The sequence below is a fragment of the Vanessa cardui genome, chromosome 17 (assembly GCF_905220365.1).
Source record: "Vanessa cardui chromosome 17, ilVanCard2.1, whole genome shotgun sequence".
NCBI classification, from domain to species: domain Eukaryota; kingdom Metazoa; phylum Arthropoda; class Insecta; order Lepidoptera; family Nymphalidae; genus Vanessa; species Vanessa cardui.
In genome coordinates, this window is record NC_061139.1 from 13,382,175 (window position 1) to 13,409,616 (window position 27,442).

Consider the following 27,442-nt stretch of genomic DNA (forward strand, 5'->3'; position numbering starts at 1 on the left):
GAGGGGAAAATAAAAAGCAATGTTACTTATATTTATTTGAATGGATAACTTGAGATCTTTTTAAGATAAATATGAGTATGGATTAATTATGGCACTTCTATTTATATTCACTCAATGGTAAACCACGCCGTACACCGAGTGCGATGAGCGATACGACCATCTATTACCATTCAAAGCGGCAACGCCGCGCATCGCTTTCCTTAGCGCAGTATAGCTAGCGCCTCGCATGGGGAGGACGCGTTCGCGCTCGAACGCATTTTATATCCGAAAAGGTTGTTTGTTGTGTTGAGATCACGCAATAATGAATGCGAGAGAATACAGAGAGAAATTAATTGATGAAGTGAAAAAGTACCCAGTGTTGTACGACACGAACCACGAGAACCATCGCGATATCGATGTCAGAGACCGGTGCTGGCAGGAAATATCCGAGCGTCTCGGGGCTAACTGTAAGTACCTACTCTATATGCTCAGTAATAAGGTCGTTAATCGAATGTCGTAATGAGTTAAGCTATATTCCAGGCGATTACAATACATAAGCGACTTTATGACGTTGGTTTAAGAGTTGTGTTCGCGTAGCAAGTTTAATATGTAGTGTCTTCAGTGCCTCTATTCACGCATCGCAGATAATAAAACTCGTGATTGTTTTCATTTTACGTGATTATTAACGGCAATAGGTTATGTTTTCGATTGTTTTGTTGTGTAAAGTGTTTTCGTAGTGCATTTCACATTTATATTTAAAAACGATTTTCGTAGTTTTTGAAACGCGTGATTTCAAACAATAGTTTTCTGTCATTTTGGCTTCAGAATATATAGAAGAAATATATTTTATAATAATGGGGTAACATAAGTTCAAAAAAAACCCACGCTTTTTTGTTATAATTTTTAAAATCAATAATGTTCTCATAAAACATTAAAACAAATATTGGAAATACATACCTCTTTAATTAATATATATCTGTATTTGTATGAATCGCATAGAAAACAAAATATCATTATCTAGTTACCTTCAGTTAATACGTCACATCCCCTCGGTCAACATGTAATTACTACAATCTCGGGATAGTCTTATTGACCTTTTCTGTATGATAATGATATTATCTCAGTCTATATGTTCAAACCTATACAGTAGTTTAAAATTATTTCATTTTTAGGATTACAACTATAATTAAATGATGAATGAAAATTTTTAGTTACTTATCTATTAATGATAGTTAGCTATTAACGATGTGTCTGTAACAAATTAATAGCATAAAATATAGTTAGTACTCCGACCTGTTCTGGGATTAAATAATATAATTTTTCTTTCTTCTTTATAAACCCAGGCCATTGAAATCTGGTCCCAGAATGTATTATAGTCATACATAGGGAGTGTGCTATAAATAATTAGGTTTTCATAGGAAACCTTTGAATATAACGTACGTAACAATCAACAGGCGAAGTATTGAAACGCGAATGGAAGATCCTCCGCGACTCCCTTCGACAGTCCCTCAAGAAAAGCGACAAGGGCGTCACGACGAAGGCGGGACTGCCCTGCAAGAAATGGCGGTTCCAGAATAGAATGTCCTTTGTCCTTCCGTACATGACGATGAGGCCGTAAGTGTTTAGATATAAGTTGTAATCAGTAATAACAGAATTGTTTTAAACATTATTATTTGTAATATAGTATTTGTCATTAGGGTGTAAGAACAGCGTTTATATCAATTAATTAAGGGATACTTCCAGGAACCGGCGTTCGTTAAGGAGAGATATCAAATTGGACGACACTGAAGGCCAATCCGACCAAGACCAGGAGTCGGAAGTGTGGGACCCGGGCAACAGCGACCAAGACTCCTTGGACTTGTACTTCGCCAGCGTCTGCCAAAGCACTAAGAGGCTACCAAAGAAATACCAGAATCTGATCAAGAAGCAAGTGCTGGAGGTGTTGCTCAGGGTTGAGGAGCAGGTCGAAGCGGAATCGGGGGAGTCCAAAATGGCAGTGTACAAAAACTCTGAATAAAAATAACCTCTCTTATCTTTATTCGCTCCGCCAAGTGGAAATCTGATGAGAGTTCCTGTTTATAGAAATTATTCCAGTAATAAATGTTTAGTGTAATTTTAATTAGTGATGAGTCTTCTAAATAAGGGCTGGTATCTAATGTGCGTAGTTGCGCTGAGGGTTTTAGCTGTAACGTAAGTAAATGTGTCTGTAATCGTCTTAAAATTGGTAAGTAATCTGGAATGTAGTTTGTTGGCGAATGTCAATACGTGACGGTTCATTTGTTTCGATATAATTTTTAATAAATTATTATTTCAAGTAAAATATATGATCATTTTATTTTCTTTTTTTAAGTAAAACAGTTTAAACTATATATAGACTTATTAAATTTTTGTTGCCTGATAGCTAGCTTGAGAAAAACTAAGTCGTCCATGAGAAGAATGAATAATGAAGTCTGTTTTGAAACATAACCTGTATATTTTTATAATTCAATTCCTTTCATAAAATATTGACAAGAACAACAAAAGCAGCCTGTAAGTTAGACCACTGCTAAATGTAGCAGAAATTCTATGAAATTAGTCACATTCAGGTTTCCTCACGATATTTTCCTCCACCACCGAGCACGAGATGAACTATAAACACAAATTAAGCACATGAATATTCACTGGTGCTTGTCTGGGTTTGAACACGCAAACATCGGTTAAGATGCACGCGTTCTACCCTCTTAGCCATCACGGCCTTTTATTTAACACTTAATGTTCACTTATCAATAAACAGCGATCCATTAAAGTTATTACTTCTCTAAATAAGGTAAGCCCTAAAATCGTCGTCCTTGGCGCCTATCAGTACCTACGGGGTACCCTGTCGACTGTCGTCCGCAGCCTGCCGCCTACAGCCTACGCGGCTCCGCGACCCAATTCGCGCTCGATCGAGCGAGAGAACCAAATTGAAATATTTACAGGGCTAATATTATTTACCGAGGTTTATTTACTCCTACCGAATTTTGGTAAGTAAATTGCTATTGCGGGGTGAGCATACGTAACATGTATTTGTTTTGATATGTTCAGCTTAATGTTATGATCTCAATATCATGGCTGGCATGGCTTTATGTGAGCTGTTGTTTACCTAATCCATTAACTCTATTGTAAAAGCCACTGATCTTGAGTTCCATCATTGTTACTATCGTCACTTTAATTTTTGTTTAAAGTTCATTTCGTGTTAACGGTGAAGCAGAACGCATACGAGCAGCGTTCTAGAGTAATATCCAAACTTTCTCCTTAACAGAAGTCTCGTGTTTTATCCTGCCTTTGGACATGGTTTACTTTTACAGACTGTTATATGTATGATCAGTATTATTTAATTATCTTTTTGTAACTAAATAAGTAACGTCACCGTCAGTGATTTTCCCTGAAGTTTAAACTCTATTATGTCAGACATGTATGCATATAAAAAGACAGCTGTAGCGAGTGAGGATGTGTGACCTCCTCGCCGGCACCAGAGCGGGGCCCGGAGTACATTATGCCGCGTCACGCTCGGCGCCGATTAACTAGATCCCGGTAATTTGTTCATTTTCTCCCTCGCGTTTCGTTGCTCTTTTACAGATTTGTTCTGTATTAAGTCTGCTTTACGGTCAATTTTGTTATTAAATCGCGTTATTTCATGAGATTTTTTATATTCTTCCAAAAGTAAAATTCGAAATTGATTTTTATTATAATATACGCGTTAACAAAACATTTGCTAAATATGACGTTGCAAAGTAAAAGATTACTTGGGGTGTAAATGAGAAACCATTTGGTAAAATCTTTTTTTTTAGAGTTTTATGTTTGTTTCATGTATTTAGTTGGTGTTAATGATCACGTGCCCCGTAAAGAAAAACATCGCGAAAAAAGCAAAAAGAAAAAAATAATCAAAAAAAAGTGTCGGTCGAAATTCTTCGATGGGATTAGAGCAGCGTGGCAGAATAATCTTCAAACTTTCTTAAGAGGAGGGGAGGACTTTGAGGGACGCTGAAAGGCTTTAATGACGTTATTAAAGAAATAAAATTTTGTGAACAAAACTTAACTAACTAGTTATAAATAACTCACTGCGAATTAATGCAATAAAAAATAAACATTTATATCTATAGTATAATAATTAGACCCTATATGTTTAAATGTGTAAATCTCAGAAATTGCCATCCGCAATGATCTTTAGATTTTTACTTTACGTATGTAAGCTGTTAATTGGAGGAGCTTTCAGGCTATACATATAACCAAGCGACGAGGATGTTCTCGCTGTGGGACTGGTGGGCTCGGCCTGGTAAGTAGCAATAGCATATTGAAGGCATTAAATAACTATCCCACTATCAAACTAATTCTCGTCATCATCATTATCATCAGCCCACTGCTGTCCACTATTGAACATAGGCCTCCCCCACGTTGTTCGGTCCTCTGCGTCCCTCATCCAGCTTCTACTAATTCTCGTGGTTTTTTTTAATTTATTTAATGTATGTATACAACATAGAGTGAGTACGGTGGCTCGAGATTGCCAAATGTAGGAAAGCGTGCATCTTACCAATGATTGTAGGTTCAACGAATGCAAGCACTAGTGTAGTTACATACTTATTCTTAGTTTGTGTTTATAATTAATCTCGTGCTCGGCGGCGAAGGAACACATCGGGAGAAACTTGCATGTGTATGATTTCAACGAAATTTTGCCAGACTTGTACCCATCAACCCGCATTGGAGTAGCGTGGTGGAATAATCTCCCAACCTTCTCCTCAGTCTCCCTTAGCCTAGCAGTGAGAAAATTTGGAAGTTGTTACTTCAACAAAAATAGCATTACAAACGATGTAGTTTTTAATTATTGACATAATACGTCATGTAGATATAGCATTTTCCTATGCAGTTTATTTGTTGACGGTTCTTATGGAGGCTGTGCATCGGTGCGGAGATAGCTTCACACTCAATTTAACGCGGTATCATGACGAGTTAAAAGTGCTTTTAGAGACTATACGAATAAAGAATATTATGATTTTTATTCGCCTGTATCGGTATTTATTTGGTATCAAACATAACCGCTCCTACAAACATTGCGTTTGCTAAATACAAGTGCAGGGGTTCGAATTCTATGAAGGCTTACATCATATGTACAATCTTTTATTTATCTTCTTAAATTACTTTCTTTGTAAAAGTAATCCCAAGGCACGTTCGAGGATATGTTAGGCAAATACAGAAGCTAAAGGAGAAACCTTTGTAAGCTATTTCAAGGAAGCGAGTGACGCTGTGGGTTGAACGCCCTGAAAATCGTATTTGCAAATTGACTGCTATTTGCGAAGGCGAGGGATTTCGAGTTACATAATACTCGATTTCCGCCCGGTTTGCCGTTTCCCAAAGCCAGAGTTCTCTGAAATAGGTTTCATTTGTATTGATTTCTGTAACACAAAGCGGGCGGACCCCGAGCTAACAAATTGCAACTGTCACTATGTGGTTATGGCCTCCTTGTACCCAGCCGCACGAAACCTTACGATCCTCACCGAGCCTGCACGCCATTCTCGCCCCTGGGTCTCGATCGTTGCGAACATAATCCCGTGTGGGAAATAGCGCCGAGTCGAACATGCTCCGAGCGTAACGAACGGCAAAAACAAAGATATAAATATTATCAATCGCCACTTTATTACGTATATATCGATATCGTAGGGAGACAACAATTGCACGATAAATAATCGGGCCGCGATGTCGTCATTATTGCTCGCTCGTGAATCATCGGCAGTTTCCGGCGACGTCCGCGCCCTCTGGCCCGCTTTATCGCGTGGCCACACTACTGGGTTTCCTGAAGGGCGGACGCACACCCCATAAATTATATCGATAAACGCTTTACGAGAAGCACTCTTGCTTTTTGTTTAATGACGTTTAAACTATTGCCTTTCGGTATCGCCCAGGAAATTACACGCTGACATATATTTTTGTTATTTAAGTAAGGCACATACCTACTGCATATTATTCAATACAAGATTATACAGACGATAATAACGCGAGGAATTAATACTTGTTGACTTCCAGGCGGGATTATTACATACATATTAATACAAATATTTCACTAAAATGACTGTATTTTTGTTAATGTTAAATGACGATTTAAAAGCCTACTCGAATAAAGTATATTTTGATTCTGACTCCCGATTTAAAAAAAAATGTGCTAAATACTTTTTCAACTCTCTATAATAAGTAAAATATTTATCTTTTATAAAGATAACTTTGTCCGTATGTATTAAATATGTTAACCCTAAAAGGGTATTTGCTTTAATTTTACACAACATAACTACACAGACCGGAGCAATAAATCGCGAGTACGTTTCCACGTATCCATTGCGAGCACACGTGTAATAAAAGCGCATTACCGCATAAAGTTATTCCCGAAATAGTTCTAGTTCGTTCAGCTAGTTTCGATATGCAAAACAGGAAGTGCGATTCGAATCCGAGAGAGAACGCACGCGGGCATCGAACCTGTCATACCCACGTCATAACATTTATAGGCGATTAGCGGAATATCTCGTTTCATGAGACAGTTTGCGGGTTGTAAATCAATTGAAATGGCTATCATTTGAGTGTCTGTTACAGAGACAGACGTGTAATCACGGGCTAACAATGGACGCTTCACGGGACTGTCCGCGATACGGAACGATTTTGTTTTCAACGGAGTCTGGGTAGCTCAAACCACACACGGGCCAACTAGCGATTTAAAATTCGCAGTGTCCTAACACCCTGTTATTTTGATACTCATTAAATGGTAATAGATGGGCGGACACGTAAGGAGCCACCTTTTACACCACCGCCCATAGGTAATGGCAATATAAATCCTTCCTTACACAGTAGTTACACTAACTGACTCACCCTTCAAACCGGAACATAGCAATATTAGGTGCTGTTATTTTGTGTTAGAATATGTGACGAGTGGTACCTACCCAGACCCACCACCAATAATAAAATCTGCCTGCCTACTCGGCTCCATGTTGGAGTACTCGCAGCAATATAAATTCAGATGCAAGTATTGGGCGCGTAACCAGTTGGAGCGGTATGATGTCATTCAGCTACATCTACCACACACAATACACAGTGCGCGGCGAATGGACTTGAACCTAACCTACATTAAATCGATTTTAAAGTATAATTTCCGCTCTACACTTGGACATAGTACCATCTATAAGAATTAAATATATTAGAATATATACAATGTAAAATAATTGAGTAAGGAAATAGCACTTATGTCTAACATTGTGGCGCAGGTCCCATGCGGAGTCGCTGCGCTCTGCGTTATTGTAAATCACGTCAGCGTGCGTATAAAAGTTTTATTAAAATTGTACTATTTTATTGACACTTTGGTCCTCTTATCTTTGAGTTTGCGTGCATTCATGTTGAGTTGTATGTCTCGACACACACACACACACACACACACACACACGCGTGCACACACGTAATACTGTTTACAGTTTCGACGAAATTGTCGAACAAGGAAGAAATAGTGACCACTCCGTAGCGCTCTGCGCCTCTAAACAAACGAACATCAATCACCAGCAAGAGGAACGAAACTCGGTTCGGACTTTTCCTTATGCCCTGTACAAATTTAAATCCACGGAAGTAGTAAGTAATAGAAATTGGAAGTTAAAAAGAGGGGAGGGCCAGCACGGGTAAGGAAGGAAACCTCGAGGCCCGTAGCCGACTTGCCCTGGCAAGCAGGATGGCCATAACTTTCTCCATGAAAAAATACTTGTACATGACATGACAAACGGTTGAACGATGTAGAAGTCTATACTTTGCAGCGCCTTAAAAAGATTGGTTCAACCGTCCTTGAGTTATAGCGGGACATGCAGACGATATTCTATACTATATATACGCAAATTTACTCGCAGCTAGTAGTATAAACACTTGCGATAGGTATAATACTATGATTTATATATTAATGCAATTATACATAAGGTATCTGTGCATCTTGCAACGTTACCTACGTTACCGAGACAAGAGAAAATTAATCTTAATTTCACATGTTCGACTATCACCCGTATTGTGTCGGCCTAGCGTCTATATTGCGTTGCCGGTCATGTACTGCATTGTTTACAGTAGTTGTGGCATTGTTTTTCTATTAAGGTTATGTATTTGAAACCCAAATCATGTCTGACCTTTCGTATTGTAAAAATAGCCGAGGATAGCAATTTTTCAATCTGTCCTATTGACCTTTGTTAAATGGAGTAACCTTTAGACGGTGTAACACTTATATGTACTTTGGACTCGTAAAAATAAGATTCAGTAATGTAAGAAAAATAAAGTTATATTAGTTTTTATTGTAATTTTCAAATAATAACTTTATCGCTGACGTAAAGGAATGCTCGATTGGTTAACTTCTCCACACGCACTCGTTCACATTCTGGTTAGCATTCAGATAAAACTTTTGAATAACGATAACAATAATTATACCTAATGCAAAACTCTGCCGTAAACAATAGTTTAAAAATCTCAGCAGTTACTCTTTCCCACTCACTCGCTTGCCACTCAGATAACAGATTGCGAACAATTTTATGTTATTGTCCCCAAATGTGTATGTGTTTGTATATGTAAATAGGAAGTATGCTGTGTATTCAAGTAGCTTCGGTTTGTCAATTCCATCGAAAAGAATCGTGTAATTCACAGTTACACTTTTCTACAACATCGATTTGAAATCAAACGAAAACATGACTATATAATTAAATAATATCACATCGTCATCGTCCAGCATTAGGGTTCCTATGTATAATATATGTAGTGTATAATTTATCGATATTATTATTTATTTATGTTATTAACTATATTTACTTTAACCTATCTTGTAGTCTAGTGAAACGATTATGCGGCTGCAGATTTGAGTTGTGCTTTACAGAAAATCTCATTTCCAGCCAATAGTTATTAAGTACGGTCTGACTCGCCTTAGAAAGCGTGTCAAAAAGCGGCGCTGATGACCGAGTGTACACTCGGAGGACGAGTGGACGACGTCTGCGCAGATGGCTAACTTTCGTTGAGATGATAGTAATCGCCGACTTTCGGTTATGAGGCTTATTCTAAATACATATTTGGACAGGTTCAAATTGTTTATATCATCAAACAGCGCTTTGTGAAATGTACTGAGAGAACTCATTTTATAAAACAAATCTTCTGTATTCTGCTGACTGGAGCTGGAGCGGAGCATGTGGACCATCAGTTATGCACCCCCAGGAGCTCCAGGTAATGAGCGTGCGTATTAATCAAATGCTCCACGATGTAGATAACATCGAAGAACTTTTGAAGGTTGTAAGAGTAAAATACCATCTGTAGCTCGAATCGCTTTTCGAAGATACTGCGGTTACCGACGGTGAACAAGCGTTTACTGTCGATGACGAGCTGCTCCAACCTGTTTAAATATGCACATATAATAGCAAGTGTCACTGAATTTTCATTTGCCTTATTAGTATTTACAGATGACTACTTGTGTCGATCGACGATGAACAAAAACTTTGCGAGAAAAAAGGGAAAGTTTTTCGTATGAGATCCCACAGAGGAGGCGAGGAGCAGTTAGACCTTTCGTTAATAATTTTTTAACTTTTACCTGTCAAATGTAAATGCCATTCTTAGCGCGGGATCGTCTTTGTACTTTTGCAGTATTGGGTCCAACCTCCTGATGTGATCCTGCGCATCATATATCGCCTGCTTCATCAAAAATATGATTTTCATTTTCAAATCATACGTAGAGGGAGCATGAAATTTGGGTTTGAAGTGTCTCAGAATATTCTGCTTCATGCCTTTCTCCCCTCTTAAGCCTTTATAGCTGATGAAAGTACTTGGGTCGACGTAGAGTTCTTTATCCGATATGCTTTTACCCTTCTTTAATTTCGTTTCTAAAGATCCAACCAAATTGGAACTGCCATATGCAGACACAAAGTTGTAAATTTGTAAATCTGTAAAAAGAAAATAATAACTGAAAAATATTTATATTTGGAAAATATAATACTTCGATCGCAGTAACATGGAACGCGTCGTAGATGAGGAATGGGGAGAAGAATGGGTACTGTTCTCAATCTGAAACGCCTACAGTTCGGGGGTATTTCGTTGCGCTGCTGGCGCATCCTCAGCGGGTTGGGAGTGTATGCGAGTGCAGAGCTTCATCCGATGCACGGTGACTAGACAGAGGCACTACATTATAAACTCAAACTAGTCGCTTTGCTTTAACAGACCGAACTCGACAATTTAAAAGCGCTGACCGCGGGTTCATTCTTTACACACCGCTAGATTTTTATCCACCTAACTTTTTATGTTTACTTATCAACCTCAAATGCCCATCTTCAAGGTTTCGTTTTACTACAAACATATGTAGACTCGATAATGTTTTCAAAGTGGTTAAGACGATTAATTGTACAAATGTTTTAATGTTTTATAACTCACAAGCTACGACAGCAAATATCATTTTGCAATTCTCTCCAGCTGCGAAATTTATCGCTTTGCTTAATTACGTGTTTTATGAAGCTATATAATTAACCGGTTGCTTGCGTCTTGCATAATAGTTTTTATTTAATTCTTACACCATTTATTTCCTTTGAATATTGCTTTTAAAGTAAACACAAGTTAGAAGATAATATCTATTTGTTTTTTGTGAATTAAGCATGGGAGTTAGCGATCGAGAACCCGTTGGCAAGTGGTGACTACCATCCATAAACATGGGAGTTATAGGAATTATTAATTATTGTTTAGATAAGTAAGATGCAGACATGGATACCTAAGATGTTTCGCCCATCGTGCCCCACACCGCTTTGACACACCATTCAAACCGAAACACGACAACAGCTAGTATTGTTGTCTGGCGAGAATGTGGGTGGTACCCGTACACCCTTACCATATGAGGTGAAGTAAAAATACTTAAAGTATAGTCAGCTCGGTAATGTCTCTGACCTCCAGACTCTCGAGACGGAGTGGTGGATTATCTTCTACGATTCACAAATACACAAAGCTTTTATACATTTATTATTGCCCCCGCTAGAACCCACATTCACCAAATTAATAAAGATGTATTAATGATTCTCTTATACAATTTTCATTTCGGAACTCAAACGAAGAATCTCAAATGTGAATATATTCGGCCGCGAGCCGCGAGCCATATCGGCCTCAATTCGATTTTTCGCAATTTGAGAGCGCCCGAAACTAAATTTCCGGTACTTCAGCGTGAGGCCCTTTTTTCCTTTCCCTTTGAGGGATGAAATTACGAACCCTCGCTCGTAGAATAAGCCCGCCCTTTCAAGTTCCACGATTTCAATTTTATCCCGGAAATATGTTCTATTAATAAAATAATAGTGCATCATTAAATATACACATTCAAAGTCATTATATTTTCAATATCATTAACGATAATTCCTAGTTGTTCAAGTTCTTGGCATTTTAGATAAGTAATTGCTTATATCCTGATGAAATTATCGTCACTCGCTGGTGTCGTAATCGATTGTGAACTAAATAGTCGTACAAATCGATATGTTTTTATTATTTCATAAATTATGGAGTTCACTGAATGCCTTCTTTTTAAGTCAACATTTTAGGCTGGCAGTTAATCTTTGAAAAGAAGAATTGCTACAAGCATTTTCTCTCAAAAATACCTCATTTAATTCTTAGTCCTTAGTTTCATAATAATAATTCAATCAAAGAGGGAAAGCGGCAAAGAATTTCAAGCGAACTGCATCCCGCCAAAAAGGGAGAATTTTTATAGGAGATATGAATGTTGATTTTTATACTACTAGTTTAAACTAAGTACAGCATCAAATATTTTCTTAATAGTAAATTAAATTTGTTAAAGCAAAATGGTTATTATATACTGAAATTCGTTTTAAATAGTCGTGACTCAGCTACTTAATGAGGTTAGACCTGGAATAATTAAAGCGCTTTCAGGAAGCAGTTTTGACATCTCGCCTCGTTCAAGGGCTATGCTAATATTAGAACTAAATTTCGTAACTAATTAATAGTGAATTTGTTTGAATTGCTGTGGATTCATAACGGCCTGGGAAATTTTATCCCTCTGGGAATAGGGTACGTTAATAGCCCCTTCTGGGCAATCGAACCTAGCTCAATCATCGTCTATCAGTAATCTCATGAGTTATATACATATATATGTTACACATCCGTACCTACACTCTTTCCGGTCGTATCAGATTGCCGGTCCGCCGGGCCGTAAGCGTCGTGGCGCAAACAGTACCAGGTGTACTAAGTGTACATGTATTTGCTCACAGACATATGATCATTGACATCTCATCCTCCAATGGAACAATTCCTCGTGGCTGGCTCATGTGCACCATTCATTTAATTCTTGCTAAATTCTATCGATGTAAAATACGTGACGCTAGAGAAGTATCCATATTTTGTTAAAAAATAAATAAATAACCAGTCATTGCGAGTCAAGCCGGGTTGTTAATATAGTTATCTAGTTTAGGTTAAAACGTAATGTCATGCGAGCAGGATGTCGCATTCAATTAATAGTGAAATATAATCATAAAACTCGTACTTTATTCATAAAATACTTGTTGAGGTAATTGTATTCGTTCGGGTTATTTATGAGCTGATTGAATAATGAACAATGCTCAGTTGCCGCATTAACGGGCACTTTATTTTTCTAAAGCGACTTGCGACTTGCGACGCACTAGGATCGATCCGAGTGGTAACTGACCTCGCCAACGCAGCGTCTGAAGTCGTGCACATTATACACAAACCTTGAAAGCGTTTTCTATGTCAAATGCTATTATTAACTGCATCGGTAACACTTACGTCATCTTTCTAGGAAGGTTCGTGTTCGGGAAGTCGAGAGCTATCTCGTCATGCCGAACACGGGTTACACACACCCCTCGAATAATCAAATTGCACCCTAAATAGTTTTTAACAATTATACCGATTCCGAACACTGCTAAAAGCGTTGAGTAATTTTTTTATTGCTTTAAAAATATACAAAAAATTTAACAAAAAGAAAAACCGACTTCAAACAAAACAATATTTTTAAACAATTAAAAATTCACTAAAAAGTAATAAAAATTATTGCACATTTAACATATTTTTTAGACTCCTCCTAGGTAACAAGAAATGAAAAATATTAGACTACTTAAAAGTCGATTTACGATTATATAACATAGTTATAGTTATTGTTATATTTGGTGTCGGTGTCCATAGTAAAGAAACACTGATAACTTTATAAGCAATATGATGTCGTAAATAAACAAATTCCGTAGTATATTTAGTATCAGTATTGCACCCGTGCGAAGCCGGGGCGGGTAGCTAGTTGATTATAATATTCGACTATGACAATTACATGAACATAACCACGTTACGGAAGGTGACTCAAATATCCAAATAACACATAAATAAAAGACTCGGCCGAGGATTGCTAACGTGCTCCTAAGAATTGTTCCGTTCCCTTCCGTTCCGTTACTTTGACATAGATTCTATACTCAGAACTTTACCAAACTTTCACCAAACTACCCTTGAAGTATATCCTTTATAATAAAAAAAGAATCATCAAAATTGTTTAGCACAATGTTGAGTTATTCACCTATTTTTCACGCACATATATAATGCAAATTTAAGACTAATATCGTTTTCATAGGGATACCATCATCGGTAAAGTATAAAATTAAAATAATTTTATTTAAACAAGTATTATTGAAATCGGCCGATCGTATGTAAATATTTCTACATTTTGTTTTTCACTCAAAATCGTCCGACTTCAATAATATGTGTTTAAATCAAACTATTTTATTACTTTTTATTGATCACTTTGAAGTCGGTGTTAATTTTTTAGAAAAAAATATTTTATTTTACTCAAAATAGAAATTTTAAAATTATTATTTTTTTCAATAAGCGCTGAACGTATTTCGATAAAACTTATATTTTACTTACTTATTTTATTACTTCTGGAGCGTGATATACCAAACAATAACATAACAAAAGAAATGTTTAGTGAAGCTGTACTTCTCTTCATAAAAGCTACGAAGAGGAGTATGAAACCATATATTAATGTTGAAGGAACTATTTCCTAACTCCTAGTAATTGAGGACTTACACCTTCCATCATCAGCTCAGCAGTATATCATTGTGATTGCCAGAAGCAAATGCCAATATAACTTCAGAAAGTATGTAAAACGCGGTACATGTGCCTATAAAATTTGAGGGCTTCCCTCGATTTCTCCAGGATCACATCATCAGGCTCTGATATCCTCATCATGGTACGAATGATGAGGATATCAGAGCCTGATAGAGATAGAGAGAAATGGCGAAGTAGTCGGCGAACATACATAAAAAAAATATATAAGGGTCGAATTGAGGACACTCCTTTTTTTGAAGTCGCTTAAAAATATAAGAAAAATGGGTTAATAAAAGAAAAGTGGGTTGTTTTCATAAAAATAAAGTCTCTTCATATCAATTGTACTGCAGGTGATGTAATACCGTACAGTTCATCACTGAAATGTGCTGCGATGTTCTACGCCTTACACATTACCACTCTTTGCCTATTGTAAAAAGAAGAAGTCAAAGTATTTTTAATTTATTTCAATATTATTATTATTTTTTTTATGATATAGGCAGACGGTCGGGCTAATGGGAAACCCGATAGTAAGCCGTCACTGCCGCCCACAGAAATTAGCGTTGTAATAACCGAAAGATTATCCATTCGTTGCAAACCATCAAACTTGGGAACTAAGTTGTTATGTCCCTTTCGCCTGTAATTACAAAAATCAAACCGAAACACAACACGAACTATTGCGACTTGGGCGTAGAAATTATAATGGGTGGGTGGTGCCTAGACGGTCTTGCATAAAGCCCTAAAACCAAGTAAATCTAATCTAAATATATTTAGTGTATGCATTAATGAATATAAATTAAAAATACGCAAGTGAGGTATATCCACCAAAATGCTCGCAGATGTAGTCACGGGTACGACTAGGTGAAATAATGCACAAAGTAATAAAAATATTCAACCAGCTGTTTCAAAGGGAGAAAGTAATTAACTACCAAATATAAAAGAGGCCAGCTGGCGATTCCCAAGGTCGAAAATTTTACTACTCAGTGACAAACAGTCGTAACCGCCTCGCTCTCGAGCGCGAAGAAAAAATCATAATGCAATACCCGTATTAAAAAAGCTGTTAAAATTTCAGGCGTAAGCGTTTAATTCTTAAAATATTTCCATTGTTATCCCAAAAATATCAACAATCTCGCAGTAATCACGAGAACACGTCGAGGAAGGGTGCTTACACCCCTTACTCGTACCGAACAAACACCACATAACTACTCGCCTTAGACGGATCGAAATAGGGGCGAAAATGCAGCACCGGCTTCGCCGTGAGCCTCCTAAAATAAAACAGCTAGCACAAAGCCACTGCGAGCCATTCTTGTAATGGGCTTTTATTATTATTTGTCAACTCTGCTCAAAAAGGCTTAATTTTCAAACGAAAATATCTTTGAACATTACTTTGCTTGAAATAATGTATGCCTAAGTAAATTTTTGTTGGGTTTGTAATTATCAAACAAAATATAATCGTAATAAATGACATTGTACGGGGAACCATAAACCTAACTGGATCACTCGAAACATTCGTACACAATTTCCGACAATTGATAAAAAAGAACCGATAAAAGAAAACATACAAAGAAAAATCACTTGACAACGGAAAAATCTATATTCTCCGTTCTAACAAAGCGCTACACCATTTATGGAATCACCTCGTCACATAAAGAAAATTAAAAAAAGAATCATTCGCGTCACATTCACACCCCGCGCCCGCCCAACTCCAGGTGGCGGGCGGCGGGCGGGCGGCGGGCGGGGCGGCGATGAGGCGGCATCGATTCGCCCGCCTAGCAACTAACTGCTCTATCTGCGGGCACGGCCGCGCGGCTGACGGTAATACACCTTTGTCGGTGTTGTACTCCGAACTACACACACTTCGATAATTACATAAAAGGCATAATTATGACATTTATCACGAAATGTAATTAACGGCCGGTCAAAATACAATTAGCTTGAAGTTCGCCCGTTAAACGAGATACTAAAAGTCTATGATCAGGCAGCTGTCGCTATAAATAACACCATGTTTTTACCCGTCCTGGTGCAACAAAGGGTTCTTTGTCGCCAAACCGCTCGTTATGAATCCTCTTTATTACTTATTGCTGACTTTACGGCGACGTGCGTAAGGGAAAGTATTTCTTTGTTCAATTACATGTCTCTCGACGCATTCAGCGAATATTGCGATTTCGTTATACGAAGGCTCTGAGACGCGAAGACGAATTATTTTACGCTAGAATGAAATGCTACCTAAAACGAATCATTTTCCGCCGATTTCCCAACGTTGCTGTAACGTAATAACGCAAGTCAAACAATACGCGCCGCCACGTTACATAACTAGTGCTAACGCACACACGCTCGTCGCACATCACCTAACTATCAATATGTAGACGGCTCGTATGTTCGCAGTTATCTAATTATCTCGTCCATGCGTGCGATGGCAGATGATTTCGATTACAACGTTAGCACGTAACTATATTATAATAAACTTATGTAAATCTGATAGCAAATGGGAATGCGACACGTTAATATATTAGCGACGGTTAAATCAATTATCAAACTTAAGGTACGTGCGGTATCGTGAGCTGCCTCCTTGTGTGGTGAGTATCTGATGCCAGTCAGATTAGCACGATGGCTTTGTTACAATGGCGTTCCTCAGAAAGAATGTCGTTCTGATATATTTTCGGCCAGACTGATAGACAGATGACTGGCATCTCCGTAAGCAGGACATGCCATTCATCCTCGCACTAAGATTGTAACTCCCTCAACAAAAATAACCGGACCGCAAGATCTTCATGTATCTCAAGGTCATTCGAAATCACAACTGTTCGACTATTTCGCCGAACGATCTTCCGCTTTTTGTTGTAAATCACCTTATTTAACATTTTTAATGGGACATTGCAAAACGTTGTGTGATCCTTCATAGATGATTAAAGTATAGTTGGAGGTACGTTATTTTAATAAGTTTATTTTTATATACATTATACATACTTAGATTCCATAATGTTTATTTTATTTTTCTACGTTAATATTACTTGTTTCTAAGCGAGTGCTTATCTCTGTGTGCCTCTTTGATTAATTCTCCTCTCTGTATCTCAAAGGCTGCCTGTAAGAGATCCCTTATCGGGATAAGACGGCTATTGTACACTTTCATTCTCCGTATAAATAAACTGACTACTTCTATGATCACTTTGTGCGCAATAAAGAGTTTTAGTGTTACAATTCGGATCGAAAGTTCTCGAGATAAGCTCACTCAACCACACTATTCTTGCCCACTTAACTTCACAAGCTTTGTAATACACATAAATTGAAATGTATATATAAAACAGCTTCGTTGCTAAAATGTACAGTAATTTGGCAAAGCATATATATTCGAAATATAGTCTATGATAATGTGTAGTTTTGGCTTTGGAGGATTATAACTTTATTAGCGTTTGATCTGTAGGAGATTACCGCTCCGCAGGAGGACGTCAGGCTCAGGCGTTAGAATTAATTAAGCCCCCATTAAATTATTAACTAATAAATTCAATTACAGAGACTTGTCAATCTGTCGTACGAATACGTGTCGCTGTCGTGTAATCGTACAACCGAATCGTCACAATAACAAGCACTATTTACATTAATTGAACGTTCAAATAATGAGGCCACTTAAAAAACTTTAACCTTTTCATCACGTTAAATATTAAAGAAATTCTTCGTGTGGAAAGGTTGTTTTATTATTTTTACAACAATACAGTTCCTATGAATTCAACATGAAAAATGTGTCACAAAGAAATCTTATCTCTGTAAGCGCCTCGCGCCACACGCGGGCGTGCGCACTGAGAGTTTGTAATTATGTCAGTGTAAAGGTACAATAGTACATATGGTGTCTTCGTTTTAGGGTTCTGTATCTAAAGGGTAGAACGGGGCCCTATTACCAAACTCCCGCTGTATGTCCGTCTGTCAACAAGTTGTATCTCGTGAACCGTGGTAGTTAGACAATTGAAATATTTACAAATTTCTTTTGCAACTATAACAACAAATACTAAAAACTGAATAAAATAAATACTTAATACTGTCATTAAAGAAACATGTTTTTTTTTCGTTATTATAGATAATGTTCTCGAGTCCGACTCACGCTTGGCCGGTTTATTAATATATTTTCGTCACAATATTGTTTTTAATTAATTTTAAGACATGTAAACATTTATGTAGTTATATATATCAAATTAACATGCACATCTTAACCAGTATCCTGTTCGGTAATAATGGCATCACTAATTCTATCATCGCCATGAGCTGCATGGTTATATGTTAAATTTATTTATCATAATTCGAGTGTATTAACAAATATTCAATCGAAACAAAAAAATGTAAACGGCATCGACATCACACACGACTACCAGTGAGATACGTACGTACAGATAATTAGAAGCAAAGCTGAATAAGGTGGTTTGAATGACTCACCCCCGGCGGGTCGCGCGCTCCCCCCGCGGTATAAATAGCCGTCCTTGTTCACTGCCAAGGTTACCGCGGATCGATACGAGGGTGCCCACCAACCGCGGCCCTTCGGGACTTCGCTTTTATTGATAACAGGACGTTTGAGAGTTTTAAAACATTTCAAAAATACATTCATATCGAATAGAACGCATATTCTAAAATTAAAGTGCATTTTAAAGTTTCATACATATAAGGTACCCCGTAATTATTAATTATATTTTTAGTATAATTAACGATGTGCCCTGAATACAAACTCTTATCATGAACAAAGTAGGGCTCGCCTGCAATCTGTCAACAGAGCGTGTACTGGGCAAAGTTACAAAACGGATTAAAACGAAACTCGATATTGAGGAGTCCCCGTAGCCGCGGTGACGTCAGCGCCTGGTCGCGAGCCAACTCCTCGCGCAGTGAAAAGTGAAAAGTTGACACTTGGAGTAATGGAACCGGTCGTCTTAGTGCCAATAAACAAACAATGTTGTATCAGCAATACGAATTGTGTAACTTGTCCAAAATAATTTCAACAGATTGTTTTGGTAGAAAAACTTTGGTAACATGAGCACACAAATTGCTATTTAAGTAACACTTACTCCTTTATAATATTTAATTATTTTCACATTTTTGTAATAACAAGAAGGGTATCTCTCTCTCTCTCTGATTTTTTTGCACATTTCGTAGTAATCTGTAAATAATGTCCCCACTTAATTTAAGCCATAGATAGTATTAAAAAATACCTAATTATATTATTAAAGTTAGTGTGAGTAAAACTAAATATTCATGTAAAATTGTATAAATACTGATCTAATAATCGATCACCGAAGGGAATGCTAAGCCACACGCAACTATTTAAGCCGCATGTACAAAAATAAAGTACCCTCTCCACGGAGGTAATGCTGTTTAACGCTTGTGTTGTTTCCACCCCCGTTGTAATTGAAGTGGCAGGTTTTGAGCTTTTATTAATAACAGCGAGAGCTTCGGTACCCCTCGCATAACGTTCACTGGGAATTTCATTATTTTCTGACGATTGAAAGCAAAAAATGTAACAAATTAGCTTCTATATACCCGATACATACGTAGGTAGCAAACAGCCGCCGGCCCAGAACGCCTTGTACAAGCTTTCAATGGAAATCATTTATTTCAGACATTCCTTTGTTCTACGTCACTCATCCAATCGCGGCTGTTAAGAATAACAGTTTCATCAACATAACAGCTTGATTTGCTGTATCCTGGTTGATGAGTGGGCCGGTGTAATTATAGCATCGAGGGCTAACGATTCAATAGACATATAATATTATTCGAAAAACATTCACGGTAAAAGACCTTAAGAAAATACTATGATATATATAGCGTATATCCAATAGCTCTCAGCAATACAGCAATAAAATAAAAAAAGTGCTTGTTTTTTTCATTGGTTCAATTTACAAACAAATCACCCTCTACATACAAATAAATAAATATAACCTCCTAACCGTTATTATATCAGTGCAGATTTACATTTCTATTTCTTAGAATAAAATAAACATAGAGAACGTCTTGGTGTGATAGAATTTTATATTTATTGTGTTAGAAATGTATGTCCAAGTTGATGTCACGATGCCAAAACTATGAAACTTGGAACAGAATGGATGTGCACTCTACTGACCTTCGGCTATGTAGTCGAAGGACGAATCCGTGGACTAGTCGAGCGACCGTTCGACGCTATCGTTGAAAATATTGACGAATGTGTTACATATAATGTTACATCAAGACATGAACTGTAACTCCAACATTTCGTAAGCCTGGGATTCATTTCAGTTGTTCTCGACGTGAAATCCCAACAAAACTGTACGTCGTTTTGCGGTTGACTTAGACACATTTCTGGGAATTTATTCAAAAACACGATTTTTCACCGCGGAACACGGAACGAATTGTTAACATAAATTTGAAAAATTCACATGATCCTTCCCCGACTTGTATTCGCGAGCGTTCGTTAGATTCCACGTTGTTCTCATAAATTAACTACCGATGTAATATTAATTCTTAACTTACGGGTTCACTTTTCTTTGTTCTTTCACAAAATGATTATTATTCATTTTGAGTATTCTCTTTTAATAAAATTAAAGAGATTATTTATCGGTGGTATGTCATATCAAATTCTATAAACGATTCGTTTTCTTATGGATTTAAGGGCTATGAATATAGAGTAGTAGTGTCAAAGTGAATTGACAGTTACTAGTATTTTAATAAAAAAAAAAAATATTAAAAAAAATCAAATAAAAATAACTTTTATTTAAGAATAAAAGTACTACCGAATCGTCGTTATAGTGTTGAATTTCGACGACCTCCATGGTCGAGTGGTATGTACACCGGTTTTCATGGGTACGCCACTCTGAGGTCCCGGGTTCGATTCCCGGCCGAGTCGATGTAGATTACCATTAGTTTTCTATGTTGTCTTGGGTCTGGGTGTTTGTGGTACCGTCGTTACTTCTGATTTTCATAACACAAGTGCGTTAGCTACTTACATTGGGATCAGAGTAATGTATGTGATGTTGTCTCATATATTGTCTCAATATAGTAGGCCACACAAACTTATATAAAAAATCAATCAATTGCAATCGGTTGAGTATCTGTAATAATTCGTTTGAACGAACTTATGTAGTTAATTTACATGTTTTAAAACGAAGAGCGCGTGGCTGTTGGAATTAAAAAGGCGTTAACAATAATATACTTTTTAAAAAAGAATTAAACGTGAAGATAAACCGACAAGAGCCTTAGTCATGATTCGATTCAAATATTACAATACCGTCATTGATAAAAATAAAGTACAACTAAATTTAAATATAGTATAATATAATATATTCTGGCTAGAAATCAACAGTTATTTAAATAACAGTTAGTTAGATAATCCACGCTTTTTATCTTTAATATAATCTTATTGAGTAATATGCCTAAATTGTCAATGTATGATTGACCTGAGCTTTGATTTTTTTTAATAATCCAAGTTAAAAATAGCCGTTCAATCTTAATATAGAAACGAAGAAGGATGCATTAACTTCGCGCAGTCGGAAACCAGGGGTTATTGGTTAAGTAATGCAACCGGTCTTTACTGCCATGTGTTCAAAGAGGGATTCATTAAAATTATGGTTAACGGTGGTGGTAATCGAAGGGAAAGTAGCCTACATGGGAATGTTTGCTTATATAGATTGACAAGTATCTTATGCAAGGTGCTCTTTCTCGATGAAGTTGTATCGTCATAATCTAAAAAAAATAATAGTCTTTGACAAAGAGGTTACAATCATTGCTAATTATTATGTTCGAATAAAAGTAGTTTAAAACGACGAAACACAGAATTACGACATTATAAACGGATAATATTGTCCAGAAGTTTGGTCACGTATATTTTAATCGAGATTTGGGTGTTCAAAGTTGAGCTGAGTTTTCAAATGTGTATTCGGTTTTGAATTGCTTTCAACATCTACTAAACGAGCCACCTTATATAAACCACCGCACATAGACAATGGCACTGTAAAATACGCCAATTTTCCACCAACTCTTGTGTCCCTGCTGTACTTACAATGGCTCTTAAAACCGGAACACAAAACTAAGTATTACTGTTTGGTGGTAGAATATGTGATATGTAGGTCCTAGCTACTCAGTCAGATCATAACCGTATCGAGCAAAGTAATGATTTGTATTAATTGTTTAACCCAAACAATCAATATCGAGGTGGAATATGCTTTATAAGTTTGTGATTTATTTCTTGCTCGGCGGAAAGAAAAAACGGATGAATGTAACTACAACATGTGAATCGGTGGGATGAACTCCAACCTAGCTACCTTTTACACCAAAGTGTGATATCAAAGGCCTTGACAGCAAAACAAGACACAACCTATATATAATGTGGTTAAATACAAATAATTTCTTGAGGAAAGCAATAACGCGAAGTGAAACAGTCCGTCCGTACGTTGTCAATCAAATATAATTTCCGTTGTTTGTTCAGCGCGGCGCAGTTCGTGTGTATGAGGCGAGTTCACAGGTGTATTCGCTAATGGTTACCGATATATATCTCACCCCAGCCTTGAAGGGTGAATAATGCTCACCCTTTCACCCTTCCCGGCGAGGGGCGGACTATCTCGGGCCGCGATTCTTTGTCGTGTTTTTTCCTTGTTGTTTTAACAATCCCTTCTCCCTTTGTGATTCCGTTTCTTTCCTCTCCATATTTTGTTAATTCCTATTTTTGTTCAACTACAGTGAAATTTTCAAACTGAGCGTTCAATTAAATTTTACTAATCGGTTAAACAGGCTGAACGTGAAATATAAATAGTTTAAATATATATTCATACTAGATATATGAAATGCGATAACGCTTCATAATTATTGATACATTACTAAAGCATATTAGATATGAGAAGATTTTCGATGTTTTGTTGGTAAACTTAATGACGAAGGCAAATAATACTCGTATCATCACATCACCGCCACCGTCGATCTTTACCGAAGAAATTTCTTTAAACGAAATACTAGAAATGGTCTTTTTCCATTTAAAAACTTCTATTAATACTTACCTACTTTATTTATGCAACACATTGACAGAAGAATCAATACTAGCCTCTCCTCTCCTCCCCACCCCTCGGCTCCATTGATATAAAATATATGCAATGAAAGTAAAAATAACAAGGCGTCTTCAATGGAAGGGACGAACAGCTGATTGTTGCTAGGGCGGGTTTCGAGCGATCGGACCACTGGTCGTGAGATCAGTTGCCTCGTACAGCGCATGCGCGGTATCGACTGCCAAGGCGACCGCATTCGTCCTTCAGCGAAATTGAATCGTATAACCACGCGGCAAGCTCCATTTTCAATTATTGCTATTTAATGGACAGGAGCTCCAGTATGCAGTGCATCCAAATTAAGCGAAAGTACGTCTTATGTCGCATGAAATAAGGAATGGTTCTCGTTTATCGACCGCTGCTGAGGCATCTTCCAGTAATTAACGGAATCTGTATTATGTGAATAAGCTAGAAATATCAGCATTAACCAATACGTCGCGCAAACGAATGAAAACCTTTTACATCCCTTAATTTAATTAAGGCGTCGTCTTAATGTGATTTCCTTTTCAAAGTTACTTAATTAGTCTCGAGAAATTACTTAGGTATTTCATAACCTTTGAAAAACTGTTACGTCAAAGTCAAACTCATTAGGAAACAAAGAATAAAATATGTTGTATATTCATAAATTGCTTGTGAAATATCTTGTACAAGACAAAAAGGTGTTATAATTTTAATATACATATAAACAAATACGTATTATGATGCTATGTAACTAGCCATGCCGCATGCGATCTCTCCATCTGTCCTGTGTTCGTGCATCTCATCGCGCCGCCAGGAAACATATGTATCGGTGTAAATTGGAAAGTGCCAGCAGTAGCTATTTAAAAAACTAAATAGTCAATTAATATATATAATACTAATATGACTGTATATATTCATTTGAGACATTTTATTTGGACTGCGTTTACTCAGACATCGGTAACATTATACGGTATATCTCAATATAAGCTCAGAGCATCTTTAAAATGTTAACCAAATCATTTCAACATCGTCAAAACTAACATAACTAACCTGTTTATTATATCAGTATGTTTTATTCTTTAAAATTATTCTAGTTTATCGCCTCTATAATGTTTCCTAGACTAGCGACCCGTCTCAGCTTCGCACGGGTGTAATGCTGATACTAGGTAAATGTTCTATAATTTTCCTATATTGTATATGTATTATAAATAAAAACTTTCCTCTTGAATCACTCTATCGTTTAAAAAACCGCATCAAAATCCGTTCCATAATTATAAAAATCTAAGCATACATAAGGACAGCGCACTTAGTTTTATACTATGTAATGATAATGAAAAAGCAACACGCTGGCTATTATAGTCTATCGTCCATAATTATTAAGAAAATCACTTTTTAACTACACGCACTTCGAAACAATTAAGATCCATCCAGTATCTAATTATAATTAATCCAATATCAATAATTAATTATGTTTAACGATAATTAATGCGATTAGACGTATTAAGAGACGATTTAGTTGATGATCAACTACAATTAGAATCCTCTAAGGGCAAACGAGTAAAGTTTAATGCATTATTTTCATTAAACGTAATTTATTTAAATAACGAATGCGCTGCGAAACTACAGAGCTCCCGTTCTGAGTCCCTCGCGCGTCGTGGAGTGCACTGCTTGTTGCTACAATAAGTTGTGGGAGCTTTGTTGACAGATCGGGTCTCCTATATTAGACGGTAACGACGACATAACTTTTGGAAATCTTTATCTCAAACTATTTGCAAAATATTAATTGATTGCATACATTAAAATATAATATCAAACGATGTTTGATATTTATTCTGAATGTATCAAAAAGATAAATATATAAAATCTTGTAAAGTCAGCACGGGCACGCTCTAATTCATTAAAAAAACTGAGTAAAACTTACCGAAAATTCACGATTGAGAGCCTTTATTTATTATTTTTTGAATACTAAAAGACAATTTAGCTAAATATAATACAATCATATAGAATGTCTGTAAAATGGCTGGTTTTAACGGAGAAAATATTGCATCCAATTTCTCACTAATTATTTTACAAAATGCTGTTTACCATTAAGTACTAAGAGTGTGCAAAGGCGGTCTTATTGCTTGCAGCGATCGCCTCCAGACGACCTAAAGACTAATTAAAAAAAATTCAATTAGTTAGCAGATCTGTTAAGATTTCATTACAGATGGCGCAAGTGTCGCTTTTAACCGAAATGGACCAAGCCAGTGCACATTTCAAATCCTTTTGTATCGTAAATTGTTTTGTAAACTATTTTTTTTATTCGACAGTGTGGAAATATTGTGCTTTTTTTTATTTTATAGTACAGTTTTTGATAATTTTCCTGTGCCTTAATTATGACTGTAGCTAAAGTACTTTACCAATAAGTAATGAATAAGGGGCAGTTTTTGGCGATTTTTTTTGTGTGTGTACGTGTTTCCATTGTATCACTATTTTACATTCCACTCAGTTATAATAAGTGCAGACAATAATAAACTTAATTAAAACGACGTCGCAAGGAGTCGTACACTAAAACAAACCCACAGATACAAACAAACGCAAGTAATTTATATAATGTTATAATGGGCATCAAGTATGTACAATTTCAACACAAATTGAATCGCGGCGAATGGCTTGTCATGTACGAACTACCTCAGCACATCGGTCATGTTTAAATCTGTCATGGAGACACATGACACATGACACGGCACCGGCACGGCTCACGTAAAAGCTATCGAAAGAAAACCTTCTCGCATGTATCACCATTTCGATAAATAATGACACTTGAATGCTCTGAATCATGCTTAGGATTTTCTAAGGCGAATTTTCCTAATTTGAATGCAAATACCGCTACAATTCCATGGAATGAACTTAAACTGTCACATACGAGTATAATCTGATACATCACTAATCTAATAATAATGAATCATCATAATTATTACTATTATTAAAACTGCTCCGTATTGGTTATCGAAAATTCATATAATTATGATATTGTTGTAGACATCTACTGTTGTGGTGCGACACGTCATCAAATACTATATGAACATTCGCAGGCGGTTTGCCTCTTACTAGGTTAATTAGTTTTCGTGTAGAAAATATTAACTATTCCTTACATGACACCAATGAGCCGCCATCCTCCCCAACTAAAATGTTATGTCCCTTGCGCACTTTGGCACTTATGCTTCAAGCCGGATTACAAGAAAGTATTGCTGGTCGGCGGTGGAATATCTGGTGAAAACGTGGCACACACCCGACGGTCTAGCCATATTAAGTTGATCTTACCAATTATATACTTGCTAACACATGAAAATGGCGAGAATCTTCCAAGATGGCGGCTAACGATCTAACACTCCGGATCTAAGATTCGGAAACGAGGCGATTTACCGCGCGAGGGTGATTATTGGGATTATTTCTAAAGTCCATCTTCCTTGCATCGTATCCTCGCAGGTACATCGTATGGGACTCACCAAATCGCTCTGATCTCTGCGCTCGTAACACATTTTTAACAAACCGACGGCGACCGAGCGCGGCCCGAGAATAAACATTATTCCTTTAATATTTCAAATGGTATCCTCCGGCAATATCCGTTTTATTACGCGTTTGATACATAAAATATGAGCCTGTCTGTCTCGCCATTATGAGCGAAGAGCTAAATTAACGCGAAATGTCTGCCTTAACAATAACTATGCTAATTCAAATGTATGAGTTACATAAATAATTTGACAGCGCGCACCTTTCCTACTTACGCAAACGCCGTATTTAATACAACGATCGCGAAGGCGCGCCCGCCGGGCGGCTTTGCGCCTTCAGCTCTCGAGGATAGGGAGCGCGTGCGAGCACACGTAACTCTGTTTCGGTGCTTATTGCGAAAATGAGCCGAGAGCCCTATTTCTGCAGTGAAGCGATGTTGTTTGTCACTCGAGTCGTATAAATGCAAGTAAAAGCGCCAATTGACAAATGCCACCGTGTCACGGGGGACATTTGGCGAGTGTCGCGGCGCGGAGACAGGTGACGGCTCCTGGCGTGCCAGTCGCACGTCAACTGGGATTATTAAGTCACTGTTGTGCCGGTTACGTGTGGAGAGAGCCCTATCACGTACTTGGTTGACTGACGCTTCTTTGTTCACTGTGCTACGAATTAGTTTGACTTTAAATAACCTGCGATGATTTTTTTTTTCATTTAATATAACTAAATATGAATATTTTCTTTTATTTTTAATTTTAATTTTAAGGAGCGGCTTTACAGTGTGCCGTTAGTCGTTAAGTGAATTTCATGTGATTATAATTAATAATTAAAGATCGAGTTCAAAAATATTTAAAAATATCGCTTTTACGTTTCCTTTTTTAATATATAAAAAATTAAAT

The 27,442-nt window shown here is 37.0% G+C and overlaps 1 protein-coding gene and 1 long non-coding RNA gene across 3 annotated transcripts; one reads left to right on the forward strand and one right to left on the reverse strand.

Annotated features, from left to right (window-relative positions):
• Positions 1-10: 10 nt before the first annotated feature.
• Positions 11-2,289, forward strand: LOC124537078. 2 transcript variants are annotated; one of them, XM_047113791.1, is made up of 3 exons: positions 11-446; positions 1,434-1,593; positions 1,711-2,289. In XM_047113791.1, the coding sequence occupies exons 1-3, from the start codon at positions 302-304 to the stop codon at positions 1,994-1,996; spliced, it is 591 nt and encodes a 196-aa protein (XP_046969747.1). In that variant the 5' UTR covers positions 11-301; the 3' UTR covers positions 1,997-2,289. The 2 variants fall into 2 exon arrangements, with proteins under 2 accessions (XP_046969747.1, XP_046969749.1); XM_047113793.1 differs by having other exon boundaries at positions 19-446; positions 1,723-2,289.
• Positions 2,290-9,019: 6,730 nt separating this feature from the next.
• On the reverse strand, positions 9,020-27,153 carry LOC124536992. Its single transcript, XR_006966911.1, has 3 exons — positions 26,812-27,153; positions 9,566-9,914; positions 9,020-9,370 (listed from the first exon to the last, which is right to left on the reverse strand). It is a non-coding gene; the product is annotated as an uncharacterized LOC124536992 (long non-coding RNA).
• Between the last annotated feature and the right edge of the window lie 289 nt (positions 27,154-27,442).